This window comes from Platalea leucorodia, assembly GCF_965183815.1.
Source record: "Platalea leucorodia genome assembly, chromosome: 16".
Taxonomy (NCBI): Eukaryota; Metazoa; Chordata; class Aves; order Pelecaniformes; family Threskiornithidae; genus Platalea; species Platalea leucorodia.
The window spans coordinates 888,942-909,775 of NC_138838.1; the positions used below are offsets into that span (position 1 = coordinate 888,942).

Genomic DNA, 20,834 nt, shown 5'->3' on the forward strand with positions numbered 1-20,834 from the left:
AGACCGGCAGGGAGCAAGAAGAGCTGGGTAAGAAACTCGCCTGCCCTCCTGGTGATGTGCTGGTGCCAGGGCAGCTCCTCCCCACGTCTGCAAAAAAATGCCAGAGCTCAGAAAAAGCGCCAGCCCGAGCTGGCCGGTACGTGAGAGATGGCGGCCATCTCCAGGGGGCTCCTTGCACGGAGCTGCAAGGTGGAGTTTGGGAATAGGAAGGGAAACGCTGTGAGCTCTGGGGGCTGCAGGGCATCTCTCCTGGGAAGCGATAGTACAAACGGCACAAAACCTGCCTTTTTCCACATGCACCGTCGAGCTTTAGCCACGCAGGTTGTAGCAAAGCACAATTTCTGCCTTGTCAGTACCACCCTGCAGCAGAAAACCAGCAACACAGGGGTGTCACTCCGGGAGGACCCCAGAACAAGCCTGCTCTGGGTCCACGGGAATGGAGAAGCAGAATGCAAGTCACTGACAACCCTAAATATGCTTCTGCGTATCAAGCGCTGCCACTTCTCCCCGCCAGCTTGCAGGTGACACAGCTGAGCTGGTGTAAAGTTGTCTCTGACCAAGGGAGGAGAACCCACATCACCCAGTAGGTGCCGGTTTCTCCAGTAAGGCACATGGATTCTTAGCATACAAAAATGTGGGCCTTTTCAGGATACACCTTCACTAGGGGCTTTGTGACCCCCAGGTGACAAATCCCATCTGGGTGCAGAACTTCTAATGCTCAACTGTCTTAACTCACAGTCCTTGTCCCAAATCCCAGATTCCCGTCCCTGTCCTTCCCTGGGAGCTGGACTGTTGGGACTGCCGGTGGCCCACTTGCTGCCAAAGGACACATATTGGATGGATCTTCCTTCCCTTCTTTCTAACACAACTAGGGCACACCAAACAAAAAGCTAAAGTAAAAATGCTGTGACGGGCAGAGAAGTCCTCCCAGGTCAGAAGATGCAAAAACTGAAGCAGTAACTGGGGACGTAGGTCTGTCCCCATGTGCGTTATGATCTGCTCTTGGATTTCGCAGGTATTTAGAGGCACTTCTGCATGAAATATGAACCTGCCACGCTGCATTGGTTTCCGTGTGGCCCTCCTGTGTGTGACCAAAAAGCAAAACCTTTTGGGTTTTGTCAGGCCAAGAATGGCAACCTGGTGCCATTTCAATGGCACCAGCCCTTCACGCCCCCAGGCACAGCTGCTTCCCACCACAGACACCCAGGTCTGCCCTGAGGACAAGGTGCCTTTTTCTTCACCTTCACACTTCATGCCCTTGGTCTGCCTAGGGGATCTTCTCAACTCTCATTTCCAAACGCATCTTCTTCCTGCACCGAGCCCCTTGCCAGGACAGGCAAACTGAGCTGTGAGAGGTCTCGAAAGAAGTGAAGTACAGCCACGAAGCCCCTGCTGCTCTGGAGGACGTCGTCGTGCAGCCCAGAAGGGAGGCAGAAGCCTGGAGGCTGGTGCAGCCTCTGCTTCAGGGTGTCCCCTCTCAGCAGCCCTGGTAGAGGAGCAAAGACAGCAGCGAGCAGGGCTTGCCAGAGGAGGTGGGTGTCAGGAAGGTGGATCTAGAGGTGGAGATCTTTGCTCCTGGCCAGCCACGGGGGAAAACGGCCATCGAGAAAGCTGTCTGGCAAGCATCGGAAATGTAAAAGCAGAAGCATCCAGGTGTGGAGAAGGATGAGAAGGGTAGGAAGACCCCAATGCATCTAGGGGGTGCAGTGGAGTATGGGATCATGAGGGGGTAACTGGGGGAAGAGAAGGGAAGATGGGCACGAGAAGGCAGTCCAGTACCACTCTATCGCTGGGTCTTTCGCACAGCCTGAAGGCAGAGGGTTTATATATATCACTACTAAAGGGCACTTTCCTTCTCAACTCATTGCCTGGCCCCTTCAAACATAAGAACAGCTGAACTAAATCAGATCAAGGGTCTATTTAGCCCAGCATCATCTCTGTGACAGCTGCCCTGAGTCTCTAAAGAAGCGCAGGAACAGGGCAATGAGATGTTATATTTCCATGAGAACTTCTAAGCCTCCAAATACCTTCAGCGGAGGGATTCTCTGGGCTGGACGTGGTTTCTGTCCTCCCTCGCCAGCTATTAGACCGGTAAGAACGGTTTCTTGGCTATCACGGGCTTTCCTTTGTGCTGGGAAGCACACGACATCTTTTATAGAAGCTCATCAACAGCCACGGGTCTCCCAAGCCCCCATGCTACTGACTCACTTGGACGTGCTGCCTGGGAGGGACAGGATTCAGGTGACAGGGTCCTTCTCCTTCCTTGAAGTGGCTGCCTGGATCCTGTCATTCCCAGGCTGGAATGGGGTGGCTGGCAAAGATCCTCCTGTTCTTCAGGGCTCCGTTTGACTAATGCCGCAAATCGCTGTCTGTAGCAGTACCGCAGCGTGAGCAGCAGCGCTGCAGCAAAGATTTCGGGGCTAAGGCAGCAAGGGGAAAGGTGCAGTGGTGGAGTCTGCTGTTATCCAGGGACCTGGAACCCGTAGGGTGGGAACTTGCAGCTGCACCAGCTCCCGTATCCCTGGGCTGATGGGTCAGGATTTCCCCTGAGCACCAGGCTCCAGGCTCTGGTATATAAAAGGTTTTCTGCCACTACAGTTTTTAGGAGCAGCGGTGGATTCCTGAGGCTGTGGACAGGTAGGAGGCTCCCGATTCTCCCCACTGCGATGACAGGAGTGAGTCTTTGTCCTAAGAGAAGAGTCAGAGATACCAAACACCATCCCAGAGGATAGTTTGTGGTTTGTATACTTGGAAAGCGCTTTGGCTAGGCATGCGGAAGGACTTCATCTGGGAAAGAAAAATTCTTGATTACTAAGAATCATCTTACTAAGAAAAATTTTGAAAGAAATGGGTGTTTCGCTAAGTAACTCCAATATGGAAAAAGAACGACAGCAAGCTCTGCTCGTGCCTTGGCTTCAGGGACGTGAAGCGGTTGAGGAAGGTCACTTGGCAGAGTGCAGCAAAAATACACGAGAGCTGTTAGTGTGATTTCGTACGGGGATAAAATGCAATTTCAAAGCTTTGGGGAGCGTGTGAGGAGCTAAAACACCTGCTAAGCACACCCCGCGGAGCACACATTGGAAATGGTACATCTTCATTTCGGCCAGGGAAGCGGTGAACTGGCACTGCAGGGATCAGGAGAAGCACAGCTCTCTCACAGCGACAGTAACCAGGAACGCTCTTTGCAATGCAGCAAGGCAGCTGGGTGCACTCTTGCACCTAGCGTGCCGCAAAAACCACGTCACAGGCTCTTAGAGGTGTGATACCATCTACCAACACAAGGGGTTTGTAGCTTCTTTGAGGGGATATCTGTTCCTTGAACCCTGCACAGATGCCATCCACCACTTCAGGCATACGGTACAGATGTGCACAAGCAGGCACTGACCTTGCAAACGGGGGGACATTTGCCTCGACAGACTTATGAAAGTTGCAATTGCTCTCGGGAAGGAAATGGGCCCAGAATAAACTTTACTGCTTGAGCTGAGGGGCTGACCACAGGTACACGCACAGCCAGATGTGTTTGTGAGTCAGCAGGGCACGGCCCTGCAGCACGCTGGGCTTCCTTTTCTGCTGGAAAGCGTGTGTTGCAGGGGACAGCGTCGTTTCTTCAGCACAAAGGAGCTCAGCCTCCAGCAGAAGGTGCTCTGGAAGTCCACAGCGGGGTTAGTCGAGGCTCCAGGCTGGGCCAGGGTGCAGAAGTCCACAGAGGGAAACGTCTGGAGTAGATACACGTATTTATCAGATCATAGAACCACAGAATGCTTTGGGATGGAAGGGACCTTTCAAGGCCACCCAGTCCATCCCCCCTGCCATGGGCAGGGGCATCTCCAACAAGATCAGGTTGCTCACAGCCCCGTCCAGCCTGGCCTTGAATGTTTCCAAGGACGGGGCATCCACCACCTCTCTGGGCAACCCCTGCCAGTGTTTCACCACCCCCACTGTAAAAAATCCAGTCTGAATCTCCCCTCTTTTAGTTTAAAACCATCTCCCCTTGTCCTATCGCTATTGGCCCTGCTGAAAAGCCTGTCCCCATCTTTCTTATAAGCCCCCTTTAAGTATTGAAAGGCCGCAATCAGGTCTGCCTGCAGCCTTTTTCTCTCCAGGCTGAACACCCCCAGCTCTCAGCCTGCCCTCACAGCAGAGCTGTGCCACCCTCGGAGCATTTCTGTGGCCTCCCCTGGCCCCGCTCCCACAGCTCCATGTCCTTCCCGTGCTGAGGACCCCCAAGCCGGATGCAGGGCTCCAGGGGGGTCTCCCCAGAGGGAGCAGAGGGGCAGAATCCCCTCCCTCGCCCCGCTGCCCACGCTGTGGGGGATGCAGCCCAGGAGACGCTTGGCTTTCTGGGCTGCCAGAGCACATTGCCGGCTCATGGCCAGCTTTCCATCCCCCAGCACCCCCAAGTCCTTCTCCACAGGGCTACTCTCCATCCCCCCATCCCCAGCCTGTGCTGATACCGAGGATTGCCCTGACCCAGGTGCAGGATCTTGCCCTTGGCCTTGTTGAACCCCATGAGGTTCCCACAGGCCCACCTCTCCAGCCTGCCCAGGTCCCTCTGGATGCCATCCCGTCCCTCAGGCCTGGCACCTGCACCGCTCAGCTTGGTGTCACCTGCAAACTGGCTGAGGGTGCACCCGATCCTGCTGTCTGTGTTCTGCCAGCAGGAACATGAAGTGTTGGAGATAAACATTCACCTACTGAAAAACTGGCTGAGATGGAAACCAGCTTTCAATGAGAAACGAGGCTTTGCAGGCAGAGAGCAGCGGCCACCAGCACTCTCACTCCCAGGGGACTGGCAGGGTCACTACCAAACAGAACAGGAAAACCAGAACCAAAGTCGATCTCGGAGCAGCAGCTGTGCAGCAACACCTTCCTAAACCTGTTCAGGCCAACAACCGCCCCAGCCTGCACGCTGCTGGAGCGAGACCATGTTTGGAGCTCTGGTTCAGCACATTGGATAAATGGGATAGGTAAGGAGGCTGACATTTGAAAACCAGCGTTAACTGCACCCCTCCGGCAGCATGGATGCACTGGCAAGCCGACGCACTCTGCGTGTACCCGATGTATGGCTTTTGCTGTTGCTGACTGACCCCTTTACGCCCGAAGAGAGAGCATCTGCTCGCAGCTGAGCGATGTTTGCCCCATGTGTCACATCTGCTCGCTCTTCCTGAGGAAAGAACTCCTCTTCCTAGTAACCTGCTTGGAAATGAGGACTTCAGAAGTGAAAATCATGCAGGAAGGGAACGCCTCTGTTGGTCTGAAAGCAGGGATACGGAGTCCACCCCGGGTCGTTTAGGAGATGGATAAATGGAAAAGAACGAGCTCTTGTTAGGTCTGGGGATTCACGTATTTTCCTCTCTGCTCAGCTTCAGCTTTTTTGAAGCAACGGGCAGTGTTAGGAAGCGGGTGCTTTGTCTCCAGGGAAATCCCCGAGAGCTGTCGGGCTTCTCTCCATATCAGCTCAAAGGTCGATACCGCCCCACACTCCGCACTGCACCGTCCTCAGGCAGGACGCTTCAGTCTGCTCCTACCCTGCAGCCCAGGGGTGAATCACGGAGAGAAAACGCAGCACCCATCAGAGGCAAAAACCACCGCTGCGCGCTGAGGCAGTAGGTGCGGCAGAGGCAGCCGCGGTGCGACAGCTCCAGCAGCAGGAAGGAAGCCAGCCGGCAGCAGGACGAGGCGGAGGTGACAGCCGCCAGCGAGGGCCGCGGCGCTGGCTTGCCGCACTTGGCAGGTGACTGCAGCAAGAGGAACTGCGTGGACCCCCAGGAGGACGGTGTTGAGTCATTTTGGCTGAATTATACAGGGAAGCTGCTTGGCGTTCAATGGTGCGACTTCTGGATTTACACGAGTAGACAGGGTCACCTAGGGAGGGGTTTTCATATTCTCTGACCGTACCTAAATGCTGCAACGTTTGGGAAACTTCCAGCTCCACTGGAAAGGAAAACCTCAACTGGTTTTAGTTCCCTCCTGCCAGGTTGGCTCCTCACTCCTCTGAACTACTCTCTGCACCCAGGCCAGCCAGACCTCATCGCTCGTGGGCCTGGCGGCAAGAACGGGGCTCCGGAGATGAGAACAGCAGTGCCGCATCCGAAACAGCTCCAGCTCCTATTTGGCTTTTTAACGGCCACATCGCATTAACGGCCCCCAGCCACGCCGTGATCCACAAGGCACCCAGGCTTTCTTCCTCCTATTTCCAGCCAAGGAACTTTCTGCTTAGAAGGTCCTCCAGGACACAAGTTTGTACTCCGCATTTTGTTTCTCCTGAATGAAATTCCCCCCTCCTGTCCTGTGCCTGTCCCTCCTCCGTACTCGCAGCCTCTCCCAACCTTGTACGCTGTGTGATAAATTAACAGAATTAAGTTGTTCTCTAAAACCAATTTCTTGTGAACCTTTCTGCACCCTGATTCCCCCTCCAATAAACTGTCATCTTCTATTTAACGAGGCCCTTACCTACTTCATCATTTGTACACACCGCTCTGAAAGTCAGGAAGCTTTTCAAAACCACCTGATTAACCTTCAATGAAACGGCACCACACTTTACCACATTTCTCATGCGTTTTCCCTGTCCTTCCCGAAGGCCAAACACCAAACCAGTGAGACGGAGGAGGTGGAGAGGTTCCGTACCGTAGGGCCCGGCAGAGCTCCAGCTGCTCCCGAGTTCCCAGGGAGCAGGAACATCTCCATGTGCTCTCGCCGCAGGGTGGAGGGGGGATATTTGCTGTTATTACCTGCTCTCTTCAGTGCCAGGTGAAGCCCTCGGGATAAAGCAGTAACTCCCAGGTTACGTAGTTAGCTTTTTCAGTGGAGATCCATAACGGAAGAATATAACATTTATACTCCAGGTCGTACAAAGGCTGTACCTAACTTCACGGGTAGTCTGGGGAGCTGAATTTATCCCACCTGGCTCCAACTGGTTTGCCAAGGCTGCTTCTTTCCACCCCGAAGCAGCCAGAGAAGGGCCACACAAAGCAGACCTGTTGCTCAGTGCCACGAAGCAGCAGCGATCCAGGATCACTAGAATATATTTAATACGCTACATTTTAAGGGAAATCTGCGTTCCTAATCACTGGAAGAGGGGTTAGAGGGTGCACGGCTGCGCTCGTGTTTTTGCTGCGACTGCTTCTGGCAGGCAGCGCCCGAGCTGCTGCCGCTACGATCCCTCGTACGCGCTGCTAATACAGAACCGCCACACACGCACCGCTTCTTATTTAAAAAAAAAAAAAAGAAAACGCCAAAAAAAACAGAACCACAACGCTCAACTTTTTGCCTTTCCTCCTCTCCCAGGGCAGCACCCGCGGGGTGCCCGGGCCTCCCGCCCCGCCGCGCCCAGAGCCCCGGGGGCGGCGGGCACGGCGCCTCCCGCGCCGCTCGGGACCGCGAGGTGCCACGAACCGGTCCCTCGGGGCACGGCGGCCTTCCCCGGCCCGGCCCCGCCGCCTCCGTCCTCACCCGCCCCAGCGCCGGGCCCGGCCCGCCGGAGCCACCGCTTCGCCGACCCCCTGCCCGCAGAGCGGGGGACCCGGCCGGCGGGGGCGAGCCCGGCGCCGAGGGAGGGGAGGCTCCGGAGGGGCACGGCCCGGGGCTCCCGGAGGGGCGGCGGCCACCGCAGCGCCGCGGGTCCCCCGCGATCCCACAATGCCCCGCGCGCCCCCGCCTCTTGAAGAGGCGGCGCGAACCGACGGCGGAGGACAAAGCCCGGCGCGCGGCCCCGCCGCGGTACCCGGATGGGCGGGGGGGCGGCGGCGCGCTCTGATTGGCCGGCGCGGGGAAGGGGGCGGGCGGATAACGGGGACACAAAATGGAGTCGCGCTCTCTGCCGCTTACATAACGCGACCTCTCACCTCGCGCGCGGGGCAAGCCAAGCTCGCCGCGCCGGCGGGCGGGGCGAGGCGGCGCGATTGGCGGGCCGCCTAGCCAATCCCAAGCCGGCAGCCCGGGCGGCCCGCCAATAGGCTCCCGGGACGGCGGCGGCGGGGGCGGGCCCCGCGGGGCGGGAGGCAGGTCGGGGTGCGCGCGGCGAGGCTGGGCCCGCCGCCCGCCCGGGAGGGGGAGGGGAATCTCCCGCCATTTTTCAATCCTCCCGCCCGGGTCCCGCCGCCGCCGGGGTCGTTGCGCGGATCCGCCGGCTCCGGCCGGGCCCCCGCCTCGTCCCGCCATGGCGCCGCTGCTGGGCCGCAAACCCTTCCCGCTGGCCAAGCCGCTGCCGCCGGGGGAGCCGGGGGAGCGGTTCGTCATCCCCCACACGCAGGAGGCCTTCCGCACCCGCGAGTATCCGCTCGGCCCGGGGGGGACGGGGACGGGGCGGCCGGGAGGGCAGAACAAAGCGGTAGCGGGGCGGGGAGCGGGGCCCTTCGGCTCCGCCGGTTCCTGGCGGGAAGGGCCCGGCCCGGGAGGGGAGCGCGGCCCGCGCTGCCGCCGGGCTCGGCCGTGGGGCCGGGGGCTGGGGACCGGCTGCTGCTGGCGAGGTTCTGACCCGGTTTCAAACGCGGTTGCGGGCGGGGGGAGCGGCTCTGAGAAGAAGCTAACGGGGAAGGGGTGGCGGGGAGCGGGAGCTGTCTGCGAGCGCAGCACGTCCCGGTAGGCAGGGGGTGCTGGGTGCGATGGGCGCAGCAGCCGTGCCCGGCGGCTGGAGGACAGGTTGGGTGTGTGCCCCGTGGTGAGGGGGGGCGGCGGAACTGGAGACTCCCACGAGGAGGAGAATAAAACAGTGACAGAAGCAGCTCGCCCGTGGAGAGCCCAGGTTTTCAGTCTGGCTGTGAGTATCTTCTTCTGGGCTGCTTTTGCATGAAAAACGTTTATTTTTGGGTTGGTTTTTTTTTATGGTTCCATGAGAGCCAGCGTGTGGCCGTGCTGGGAGCGGAGGTGGGCCAGGCAGAGGGCTGTCAGAGGCGAGGTGCAGCCGGGAAGGCAGGGTTGCTGCTCAGGTCCCGGGCAGGGCTGGAGGGGCAGGGCTTCTGCCCCGTAACCCGCAAACTGCTGCTTCAGGAGGCTGGTTTGGTGTTTGCGTTATGAGGATCAGAATCTGAGCGATTGAGGACTGACGGAAGGACTGGGAGTGAGGTGCAGATGCATGGATATAGGAATATACGTCGGAGATCTTGGCGACGGGGAAGACAAAGGAACTCCAGAACTTCTGCAGACGCCTGTATTGGAGAGAGTCTCGTTACTTCAGTATGAAGAACAGCCGGTGAAAGCCCCTAGGAAGGATTAGGTAGCTTTTGAAGAGGAAATGCGTATCTGAGTGCAGACAGGCATTGCTGATGCATTCAGGCCAATAAAGTGAGGTTGGGTAGAGTGCTAGATACTTGCTTTTTCACAGTATTTTAAATTAAAGCATTCAGTCTGTGACTCAAACCTGCTATTGTGGCATGTGCAAACTGAAAGTAGCTCAGTCATCCTTCTGACCACGCAGAGACCTGTTCTCTCTCTTTCCCTATAAGGAACAATCAGTGATCAAAAAGACAGAGTTTAATCCTGATTGCTGCTTTTGTAAAAGAAGATGTGGCTTTAAGGTTTGTCTGCCTTAAAGGAACAGCACAGAGGAGGTACGGGGCACCTTCTGCGAGGACCGGTGTGTTGGTATCGCTCTTGTGGACCTGTGAGTAGGTGGAGGACATCTTTCTGCAGACACTTGGATGCTGTTAGCATTAAGGGAAAAAAGGGAAGGTTTCTCATCCTCAGAGGGGACAGCATTAGCTGCAGGGTCAGAAGGAAAGAGGAAACCAATGCAAGCGCTGAGGTTCGAGAGGGATGCTCTTCTCTTGGAGAAAGTACAGCATGGGATGCCGTGGGAGGCGGACAGCCTAGCCTGTTCTAGAAAGTTCATCGTGGCGGGTAGACGTCATGAAGCTAAAAAGAGAAACTAAGTAATGTTGGGTTTCTCTCTTGCTTTGTGGACTGTGTATAATATAAGCTAGGCAAAAAGTGGAACAGAAAATTGCAAATGAGTCAGTAAGTTGAAGGGAGATGTTACCTAAGGAAGGCTTGGTGGGGTTTTTTTTGGTCAACTTCTGTTTATCCTAGATAGCACGGAGGAGTGGCTTTTGTGGATGGGAACGGCCTGCAGAGGGGGCATGTCGAGAGGTACCAGAGTCTTCGCCAACAGCAGCCCTCCATGTCCTTTATGCTGAGGCCTGGCAGAATATGGTATCCTGAAATTTTCTTTTTCCACCTTGAAAAACTATCGATCAGCTCTTCCCCTAAAGGGTGCACAGGTTCTTATATGCACAGCTACGACTGAGGTATCTGAAAGCCATAAAAAGTTCTTAAGACTTTTTTTTTTTTAAGGATTTGCAGCTGTAGATTGGGTTGCACAAAAAATGGAGATTGGGGTATTGTATAAGAGGAGAGCTGTCTGCCCCGTGGGCACGTGTTAGGAAAGTGTGTAGAAGCAGTGGACAGATGGATAGGCTGGTCATCAGGGTGCAGGTGTTTGTTTGGGTCTGATATTTTTTTGTAGCTTTATGTGGCTTCCTTTGACTGCCGTATCCCCTGAAAACCTTTTAAGAGGAACCATGCTGTGTAGAGCCCATTGCGTCCTGGCGGAGCCTTGGGTTTCTGGTGTCTGACATGGAGTGAGCCTTGCTAATTGTGTGGGTGTGGGATGGGTGTATCGCTGCGCAGTCGGAGAGAGACTCATCCGTGCAGGAGCTCTGTAGGATCTGTGATCTGTGAGGTGTCAGGCAGATGCTTCGCCTGTGGTACAGTCTTGTCCGGTTCATGTCAGCTGTGCGCCTGGCCTGGCCGCAATGCAAAAAATAGCATTTGATGTCTACCAAACACCGAATGTGTTCCCTGGTGAGCAGGTCATCTCTTCCGTTAGCGCCTGGGACCGCTGCAGCTTGTGTTCTGCTCTACCGGCTGTGGTTTGGAAAACCACACTGCCAGCTCAAGAGAGATGCTGGGTTCGGCAAGCTAACCAGCCCAGACTGGCAAGAAGGGACTATCCCAGGCAACGCTTTCCTTCAGCCATCAGTGTATGGTTTTGGCACGCTATGTTGCTCTCCTCCCCAGATAAAAGCTTGCTGTCTGTCTTAGTGTTTTTGTATGGCAAGCAGCACAGAGAACGTGAGGAATTGGACTGCGTTTTGCGTGCAAGTTCAAGGCTGTCGTTCACATCTTCACATGTGCTATCAGGCAGGTAAGCGCTGGCTGAAAGAGGGCAGCACCAAAGCGCGGTCCTGTTACGCTCCGCGGTTGGAGGAGTACTTCGCCACCCACCCAGGGAGTTGCGTCTTAGAAATGCACCGACCTTCTTAGTAAGTTTGCCTTCTTAGCTAATACAAGTAGAAACAATTAAGATACTCTAAAGCTATTTTGGAGTTGATGGTCATTTCTGGGAGAGCATCAGTAACCAAGGAAGAAGTAAACTTTGTATCTGCTTAATAGCCATCTTGTGCAGTGGGTTAGCTTGTTTACTTTTAAACATTTTTCTTTAAAGGGGCCCTTTGTTTTTAATGTAACTTTGCTTTCTGCCTTCTGACGTTAAGCGATCTTCAGTGTGATGCAAACAGACGTGATGTATTAACTGTCACGTAGTGGGTAGTCAGCTGTTTAATTTAACACGTGTGTTATTCATGGCTTTGGGAGGAATGTTCACAAGGAGCTGGTGTCCAGGGTTTTTTATTTATTGTTGTGTTGGGAATTTGTGGCAATGGCAGCTCCAACTGTGTAGCAAGATGGGTTGGTTATGGCATACCAGTAAGGCCTCACTTGTAGCCCTGGATCAGACCTGCTGAACAGTCTGAAATTTCTTGGGTTTGTTTCCAATCTGAGTGGAAAGGACAAACAGCGTACGTGTAGTGGAAAGTTCGAGTAAACTTTGCAAAAACATCCTCCTGCGTTTTGGCTTTGTGCTGGCCCTGGAATTTCAAAGCAGAACCTGGCTTGGGAGCTTGTGGCAGAGCACAAAGGCAGGGTGGGCACTGCGGGCATGAGTCTTGAGCGCTGGCTAAGGAATGTGTCTGGGGCCAGCGGTAGATGAGCTGACCAGCTGGAGGTGGAGTTAAATTGCATTTGAGAGGCAGAGCTGAGCTGGACAGGGAAATTGCTGTACCTGCCGCTTTCAAATTCAGCGTTGATCTGAAAAATATGGGTCCTGATATGGTGCAATTAAGCTTGTTCTCATAGGTGTGTACAAGGAGGGGAAAATTCTTAGGGAAAATTCTTGTGGATCTTCCTGTCAATATGGGAAAGGTGTTAGGAAAAAAACATATCTTTCAATTATTTTTCAACTGGAGGTCAGCATTTATTTGCTCTCCTTGCAGGAAGGAAAGGAATCTCCTCACAGGTCTAGAGAGAAGAAAGCTGATAAATGGAGGAGGGAAGTAGACCATAATTTTATTTCCCAGCTGTATCTCAAATATTTGTGTATCATTAGACTACTGAAGGCTTATTAAGGCAATGTCCTGAACCCTTAAGTAGTGTGTCTTTCCTTTAGCATTCCTGTTATGGCGGCTGCGAGTCCTTCGTATCTGGGGAGTGTCCACAGATGCGCAGAGGGAAAGCCTAGGGGAGGGTGAAGGTGGGGTTGCTGGATGAAGCTGAAGACCGCTGTTGCTTGTATGTTTAGGCTCCTGTCTACTGCAAGGATTGAATTTGCTTCTAACTCTTCTTTTTGTAGGAAAGGCATAGGAAGGAATAGTATTATGGTTGCAATTTAGTCATTATTAAAGTGGTTAATTGCTGTAAATACAAGGAGGACTCCTGGTTTTTTGTTTGAGGACTCCTGGTTTCCTGTTTAATTTTTTTTTTTTTTTTCTTCCCCTCCTAGCTCAGTATCACTACAAAAATTTGTTAAAATCACACCTCTGGTCTGGTCGGTGGCGCTGTGCAGATGAGTTCCTCTGTAAGCCGTGGTTGCTCCTTGCCGGTGGCGCTTCCTGCCCTGTCGCACCTCTCGTTTCTCTGGAAACTTAAGCATCTTTGAAACCTCAGGGAAGGGTAAGAATTGGCCAGAGGGCTCAAAACTTAGCGGGGCGATGACTCGTCGGATCACTGCTCATCTGCTGAAGAGCAGGAGGCTCCACAAGCAGGGCAGGCTGGGGAACCGCAGGATTTCTCCTTGGTTTTTAGACCTGCTCCAGGCAGAGGGAATACTGCCAGCAGCGGCAGCCTCCCCTGGAGGCGGCTCTGGTCCTGGCTGATATTCTTGCCTAGCACCAGTTGTGGTGGCTGTAAGATACCTGTATGTCAACATCCACAGCGCAGCTTCTGTACCTTGGTGTGCTTTACCTTGGGGCTGTGAAGAAATGTCCACGAAAACTGGCTTTGTTGGAGTTGTAATTTGGCTTCCTAATAGGAATCCTTAAAAAAAAAAAAAAAAAAAAAGGCTAGTTGCACTAAAATTTTCTTGAAAGACAAAGCATATGCAGGATACGATGAGCGATTTGCTGTGGCTGGTGGCTCTGCCTTCGCAGGAGCGTGGAGCAATCTGCTTGTTCCCACAGAGACTCTCATAATTAGCACTTGTGCTGCAGCGGGCTGAGCCACCGTCGTTGTTACAAGTATGCTTTGTGCTTGCCTTTCTGCTGGAGAGCACGCCGAAGGAGAAGGGAGAGATGCTTTTCTTGCCTCTCTCGTAATTTCTCCACTTAAATTACCATCGGTAAGCATATGGCAACTTAAGCAGGCTGCTGCGGGGTAAATTGGTATGCGTTTACACTGTGCTAGCTTTTCTGATAGTTGTGCCTGTACGTGTTCTATCCATAGAAATTATGAAGCAGCTTATATCTGTTTACGCTGACAGTTAATTACCGCTTAGGTGGAATGGGTAGAGCATAGCCACAGATGCTTACAACAGAGTAGCTAATGCTGTAATTCGTAACGCTGTCTGCGCCACGGCGGCTTGCCCATGCATCCGTTCATCCCAGCGGCCAGCATAACTTAACCTTCAGGCTGCTCATGGTAGGGGAAGCGGGTGATGTAGTTGGTGAGAAAGATCCTCCTGTTGTGCTAACGCAGGAGGCTGCTCTTGTTGGGAACCAAAGGAAAGGTGGCCTTTCTAGTGATTGCAATTTCAAAGCTTTCGAGTTGTTTCCTCAAAAGATCGGGGGTACTGGGTAGACTGGTAATTTGCATCTAGAGTTTGTAACGTTAGTAGGCAATAGTAGTAGTTCCCCAACAGTTATTGTTGGGCATTTCGTGGCAGCCCATGCCATGTCTCCTGCACGCGCCTGTGCTATTGTATGTGCTGTTTTCCAATGCAACAGACTGGAAAAGCTGAAAAGTAACTTAGCAATGCCAGGAAACGTTCAGCCATGTGTATTCCCCTTGTGCAGTTCAGCTGAACTGATGGTGGTCTGGCACCTTCGGTATGCCCGTGCCGAACAGGACGGGCATTTCGGCTGCAGAAAGCTCCAGTGCATCCCGGTCTGAAAACCTATCGGATTTAATGCCGCATCTCCATGCAGGATCAAGCTGTCCTGTAGCGATCCTCAGCCTTTGCGCGCTCCAGTAGTAAGGGTTTAATTGAATTTGTTTCTCTTGTGCTACTGTGATTATGCTCTCCACTGCATAAACCCATGTTTTCCTGAGCTGCCGCTTCTACAGAGAGTACGAAGCGCGTTTAGAGAGGTACAGCGAACGAATATGGACGTGCAAAAGCACAGGAAGCAGCCAGCTGACGCACAAAGAGGCTTGGGAGGAGGAGCAAGAAGTTGCCGAGCTGTAAGTACCAGTGAAGAAATTGGTATCTGCCTGTCTTTGGGCATTGGGGCAGAAAAGCGGACTCGGGAAGGATACGTGGTTGCTAGTTTATGAGGTGAGGTAAGTAGCTTTTTACTGGCTGTAAGTAGATCTGGAGTTGAAAGCAAATTAAGTCCAAATTTGATGCCATCACTAACGCAGTTGAGTAATGTACTTATTTAGTGCCGTATCTTGATATTACTTGAACCAAAATAGTTCAGCATATGGTACTTGGCATATTTTAAAGCCCCTTGAGTAATGGGAAATTTTCAGAGGGGAAAAAAAATAAATCTTGAAGGAGCTAAAGTAAAAATACAGTAAAAAGAGGCTGTTGAAGCATTTCACATCAGCCAGGTCCACAGCTGTGATTACTTTTTCCACATCTGCATTGGAATCAGTTGTTGTACTAAATAAAAAAAAGTTATTTTTGAGTGAGGTTTTGGGAATCTGCTCTACTCGAAGCAATGAAGAACAAAGGGAAACCAGCAAGTCATGGCTCTGGTCAGACGAGCAGTGGTGTCCCTGCCCTCCCCCTCTGGCACACAGCACAGGCCCCAAATCCCTGGCCGAGATCCAGCGTGACCCTTGCCATCCAAGTGAATTTTCTGTAAAGGTGCAAGCCCTTGGCTCAACCAACATTGAGGACTTACTTTGCAATTACCGAATTGTAGGAATTACGTCAAACAAATAGCATGTTTCTCAGGTCTGTGAACTGATGACTTGGACTTCTGTGACCTTTTTGTCCTGGATTTAAACTGGGGAGATTGTCAGCAGTGCTACCCAAGAGGTGACATTTTTCTGCTGCCCCTCTTTCACGAAGAATCCCCGTTTCTCATTCATTGGCAAAAGAGTTAATAGCCTTAGCCTAAGGAGAAATTCCCCATCGTTTGAGGTTAATCGCATCCTTAAAGGCGACAAATAGGAAACCTATTTGCTAATGGTCCTAATTTCAATGAGGGTTGAAGTGCTGCTGTCTTCAGTCTTTCCTCCCTGGTGGTGTTGTTTGAGTGGAGGGTGCAGAGCCAGCTCCATAAATTCATAATCCTGAGTCAAAAACCACTGGTCTGGTGTTGCTTACTTTTGGTTAACAATGTTGGATTGGTTGGCCACTTCTGAAACCATTAAGAAACGTAAATGAAATATAAATGGAAGATTTCTCAATAGCAAATTTAGCTATAGTCTCTTAATGTGGGAAAAAAAGACTCTGTGAAATGAGATTTTGGTTTTGTCTCTTTGAAATGGGATTAAAAGCTTCCCAGGCAGTTTGCTGGCTGCTTTAATACCTGACATTAGTCTGAATAGAAAAAGTTCATTTAGGCAGTTTGCTAAAGGGATAAATTTTTTCGTGGTGGTTGTAGAACAGTAAATAAAGCTGAGGATTGTCAGCAATGCATCCCTGAGTCTGGGAAGCTAAAAGGGTTTTGGAAAAATGGAGTATTTTTTTTTTCTTCCTTACAGTGGCTTGAAATGGACTTTACTTTTTAGCCAGACAGCTTTATGTACTATTTCGTAGTACTCCTATCAGCAAACTGACCTGAGCTTTTAGAAAGGAAATTGGTCAAGTAAATTTGTAACAGTCCTTTCTCTTCTTTGAATGAAAAAGTTTGAAGATCATGACATGGTGAAACACAGCAACTATTTGTCTCTGGAAAGATAATTTGATTGTGTAAGCCTGCCTCTCTCTTCTTTACTGTGTTAGCAGCCTGTTTGGGAAGAAAGAAATGCTAAATGTTGATCGGCATCATCTTATTGTTGAAAGCAAAAATTTTAAAGTAACAAGCCTCAGAATAGTGACATGGTCTTGGTATATATTTAATATCTCCTAGAGAGGCAGTAATAACCAGCAAGAAAGGGTTCACCGTCAATGCCGCTCTTCCAGAGCGCTTTCTGGTGTTCCTTCTGGGAAGGACAAGCACAATTTGTATTGTCATGCCAATTAACGCTTTGGGTGGGTGCTGGGGGGAGGGCAGCAAAAAGCCCTTGGATGTTTGCATGCTAATGTGGCATCTGCCTCAAACATTGTCCTGGCTGTTAATGTTCCGGGAATTGCGAAATGGGAGGCTACTTTGCATTTTTGGCTTTTATTCCCTGAATAATGAAAACTTCTCATGTGCTTGCTCAGCTTGAAGGAGGAGTTCCCCATCTGGTATGAGAAACTGGTACTGGAAATAGTCCACCACAACACTGTATCTTTGGAAAAGTTGGTGGATGCAGCTTGGCTGGAGATCATGACCAAATTTGCAGTGGGAGAAGAGTGTGACTTTGAGGTAAGGATCCGTTTTCCATTTTATCCCACGCTTTTGCACAGAGCTAGTTTTGGATAGCTAAAGGAGGAGATGGGAAGACTATGTTAGCCACTTACGTTATCAGAAAGATGGGGAGAATTTCTTTTCCGTAGAATCCCAGTGGCAGCACCTGCTTTTGAATGCAAAACTGTTCCATAAGCAGAAGCACATGGATGACCCGTACTGATGGCAAGAGAAAAAAGACTGATCTATGTGTGTGCGTGGGGAAATAGAGATGTATTTGTTATACTGCTTAAATGTGTGATGGTCTATGTATGTATTTTTCTATATATTTAAATATATATTTTAATTAAAAGAAGTTGGACGTTATAATCTGCTGTAATCTTTTCCCCTTATGTTCCCAGAAGGAGTAGTAGTCTTAAACTAATGTAGCTTGAAGTCAACTGCTTACAAATCTCTAATGATGCTCTAATGATGAGAAAATTCCCTCCAAAGCTGGGAATGATGGGGAAAACTCAAACCTGTTAAAAATAAGGGGAAGTTATAAAATGTTCTCTTAGCAATCTGTTTAGGACATATTCTCTCAACTGGGGCTCCTGAGAGAGCACGCTTGCCCCTCGCACACACGCTCTTCCCTTAGGCTGAGAAAGCAGCATTATTAAGCACTGGAAAAACTTGTGGGTTGGCAGTTCTCTCTTTCTTAGCAATTTGTACAGAACTTCCAGGTAGGAGTAGTAAAAAGAAACCCTGTAATTGTTTCATGAGAGGGATGATGAGCTTCTCTCAAGGAGGATGTCAATTAAGTGTTTTGCCAAATCATGGTTTGTAGGTCATCTTAGCTGCTTTTTTCCTTCCTCGTGGTGTTAAAGCTCACTAGTTCACATGTCTTGCTCAGGGTCAGTTTTCATTAATATTTCCGTGCAGGTCGGTAAGAAGAAAGTGTTGCCTGTGAAAGTTGTGAAAATACATCCCCTGGAGAAAGTTGATGAAGAGGCCTCGGAGAAGAAATCTGATGGAGCCTGCGATTCCCCATCCAGCGACAAGGAGAACTCCGGCCAGGCAGCCCAGGACAACCAGAAGGAAGCTATCCTGAAGGAGGATGACAACAGGAGGGAAAGCATGAGTAAGTAGTAAGACAGCGTGCTAGTAGGTAGCACCTGGAGGCGAGTATTTGAATTTATGTACGTCTTGGGCCTGGGCGGTGAGTGTTGTACGTGCTGTTTAGACAGCGTTACGTGGTGAAAACCCTGACGTTGTCATTGTTAGTGGCGCAGCTCTGGTGGCATCAGCGCTGCTGGCTTTCAAATGCTCTTGCCTGTTTTAAAGCAGAAAATGTGCTGTCATTCTAAGGTGTAATACTGAAAGCTATACATGAAACGTATAAGCTCCGAAAGTATAACAAGTGTATTTAAAAAAAAAAAGGGGGCGGGGAACAGCAAAGGTTCATGCAGAATCATAAAATTCTGCTGCTATGTTCGTCCTCAGAACAAACATCTCTACTTCTAAAGCCTGTTCTGCAGTCAGAGACAAGCTCTAATTCTCTTCCATGTCCCCAGTTGACATAAAAAATAAGGGCGTTTTTCTTTTTGGTTATCCCCTTTCCAATTTTCAAATGCTGAGACAAAATTCATGCAGAAAAATGCATATTAATTTTTTTCTAAGGTTTCAAAATGAAGCATGCTTTGAAACATTGTTCCCCTCTTTCATATCTGTTCCTCCTTGCTGCAGAACTAAACAGTGGATGTCCAAGGCTTTTCTTGACTCTGAGAAGGTCCTGTTGAAAGAGGAAGAAAAAAAAAAGTTTCATGTCCTGTGTAACTTCTTTAAAAATCGAATTATAAGATTCTTTAAAAGAAATTTCAAAAAGTGTTTTCAACCAAACAAAAAAGCCAACCCCACAGTGTAGCTCTCATCTGGATAGCTTAATTTTAAAGGCACATAAATGTAATAAACTGTTTACATTTGTAAATAGCTGCTCCAGCATCTGGAGAAGGTGTATATAATAACGTCCTCTAACCGGGAGAAGAGGAAACTCAGAAAACAGCCCAGCAAGCTAGTAGCAAAATCAGGAGTGGAAAATCAGTTCTACCAAGCTTTAGTCCCAAGCTTAATAATTGTCAACTGTTTCTGATTGGTACTGGAAAAAGTTAGGAGCTGTTTTGGTTTCATTGCAGTGCTTTGTATAACTGGGAAGGAAAAAAAAGTGTTGCAGAAATGATCTGGCCTTATAGTCATCCTTTGAAACAGTAGAAGTGCTTGGAGAGGGACTCATGCGTGGTTTTGTTTTTATATTGAGTGGTAGTTCTCTCAGACTACCTCGTACAAGGCATGGGAAGTACCGCTTGCTTCAAAAAGGCCACTGACCAAATTTTCAGCAGCATTTTTGGACTACCATAATGTTTTGTTCGCTGGCGTGCAGTACTCTACCCAGCTGCGTTCAGCTGTGCTCGTACCGACGCTGCCAGCAGAGCGCCCTGAGACTGGGAGCACGCTGCAGGAGTGGGGATTCCTGCGCCCTTCTCGGTCTCCAACTCAGCTGTGGTTTGTCTGGCCTTTGCCGAGTCACGCCTATGAACTGGGACTGCCGTAGGGCCTTTCTGTAAAAGATGAACCTCAACGTTTTCAAATCAAAGATGCTAGCAGCGTCGTAACATAATCAGTAAAAGCAGTAAGCACTCGTTCTTTTAACTCTCCTCCTTGTACGTATGGATTTATTAAAAGGTTATTTTATTGCTAGTGCTTTTATATTCTGGGCTATAATAGGACATAGGTGCATAGTAAACTCATTACTGAATCTATGTTCCAGAGTCCATTAAAATAACTAGATAGCGTTTGTAACATTTATGCAGCATACTACAGAAGTAGTTCAAGACTTGCTTTCGTTTAGTGGGTTCAGGCCCTGAATTGCACCAGCAGGAGGCTGTCTGCAGTGTCTGGAGGTACCCAGCCCCACTTATTTTAACTTATTCTTTCTAATAATTTGCATACTTGACCACTGATAATACGGGTTGAGAGTGCCGCATGAGAGCGAGCATTTAGAAGCAGTAACAGGCCCTGCGTAACAGTGCGTGATGTAAGAGCTGTATCTTTCTGTGCGCACACGAGGGGGCAGAGTTAACCTTAGCATTTTTACTAAGACTTATGTCAAACTTGCTGATTTTGTTGGAGGAAAAAAGAGGCAGAGAAAGAGAGCTTCGGTGTCGCTGATTAGGAGTCTACTGTGCTTCAGAAGCTAAAAATAAGGCTTTATACCAGCTTTATTGCATCGTACGTGCAGCCTGAAGTGGCTTTGTATTTTTAGTTGCTTAGGGAGTGAACTCTGGAAAATCTGCAGGGGTGAGAGGAAAGGCTGTTTTTTTCCTGGAAATGGATGGTGAGCTACTGCAGGCAGGTTCTGTAGCTTGAGCTGCGCTTGGAACTAATACCGCTTTGGAAAATCCAAAATAAGTGGTGAACAGAAGGAGACAACAGCATATGGATGCTTTGTGAGGTTCCCGGAGTGTAGTGACTGCAAGTTTTATGACGGTACAATGCAACAACAAATGAAGCATGCTTTTTGTAAAGTAACTTTAGGAAGGCATGTATAGCGATTTCTTCTTCCCCACCCCTGAGTATCCAGGTGCTGTTTGATGGAATCCAACGTAGTCATCCCGATTTCTGGAGTCTAGAAAGTAGATCACAAAAGCAGAGGTCACGTACAGACCTGCAGAGGCCGCGGTGTAACTGAGTCCTTCAGAGTCAGAGCCAGGCCTAAGCAACACATTGTTATTTATTAGATATAAACTTGCTACGCATGGTACGCGCATCCAGCAAAGATAAGGTTCAGCTGCTTAAAAGGCATTGAGGTGGATCGCTGAAAGCAGATCCCTTACAGAGCTTGAGGTGTCTTGTATGCGACTT

General features: G+C 50.4%; 1 protein-coding gene across 11 annotated transcripts in view; it reads left to right on the plus strand.

Annotated features, from left to right (window-relative positions):
- The first annotated feature begins 7,997 nt into the window (after nt 1–7,997).
- Nucleotides 7,998–20,834, plus strand: part of BAZ1B (bromodomain adjacent to zinc finger domain 1B) — a 51,053-nt gene continuing 38,216 nt past the window's right edge. Inside the window, exons 1-4 of one of the 11 annotated variants that reach the window (XM_082328540.1) lie at nt 7,998–8,271; nt 14,554–14,670; nt 16,811–16,955; nt 17,859–18,057. In XM_082328540.1, coding sequence (XP_082184666.1) covers nt 8,159–8,271; nt 14,554–14,670; nt 16,811–16,955; nt 17,859–18,057 — 574 coding nt within the window. In that variant the 5' untranslated portion in view covers nt 7,998–8,158. Of the gene's footprint in view, nt 8,272–8,314; nt 14,671–16,196; nt 16,355–16,810; nt 16,956–17,858; nt 18,058–20,834 lie in introns of those variants that run through there. The other 10 variants (XM_082328537.1, XM_082328544.1, XM_082328543.1 and 7 more) reach the window with 10 other exon arrangements.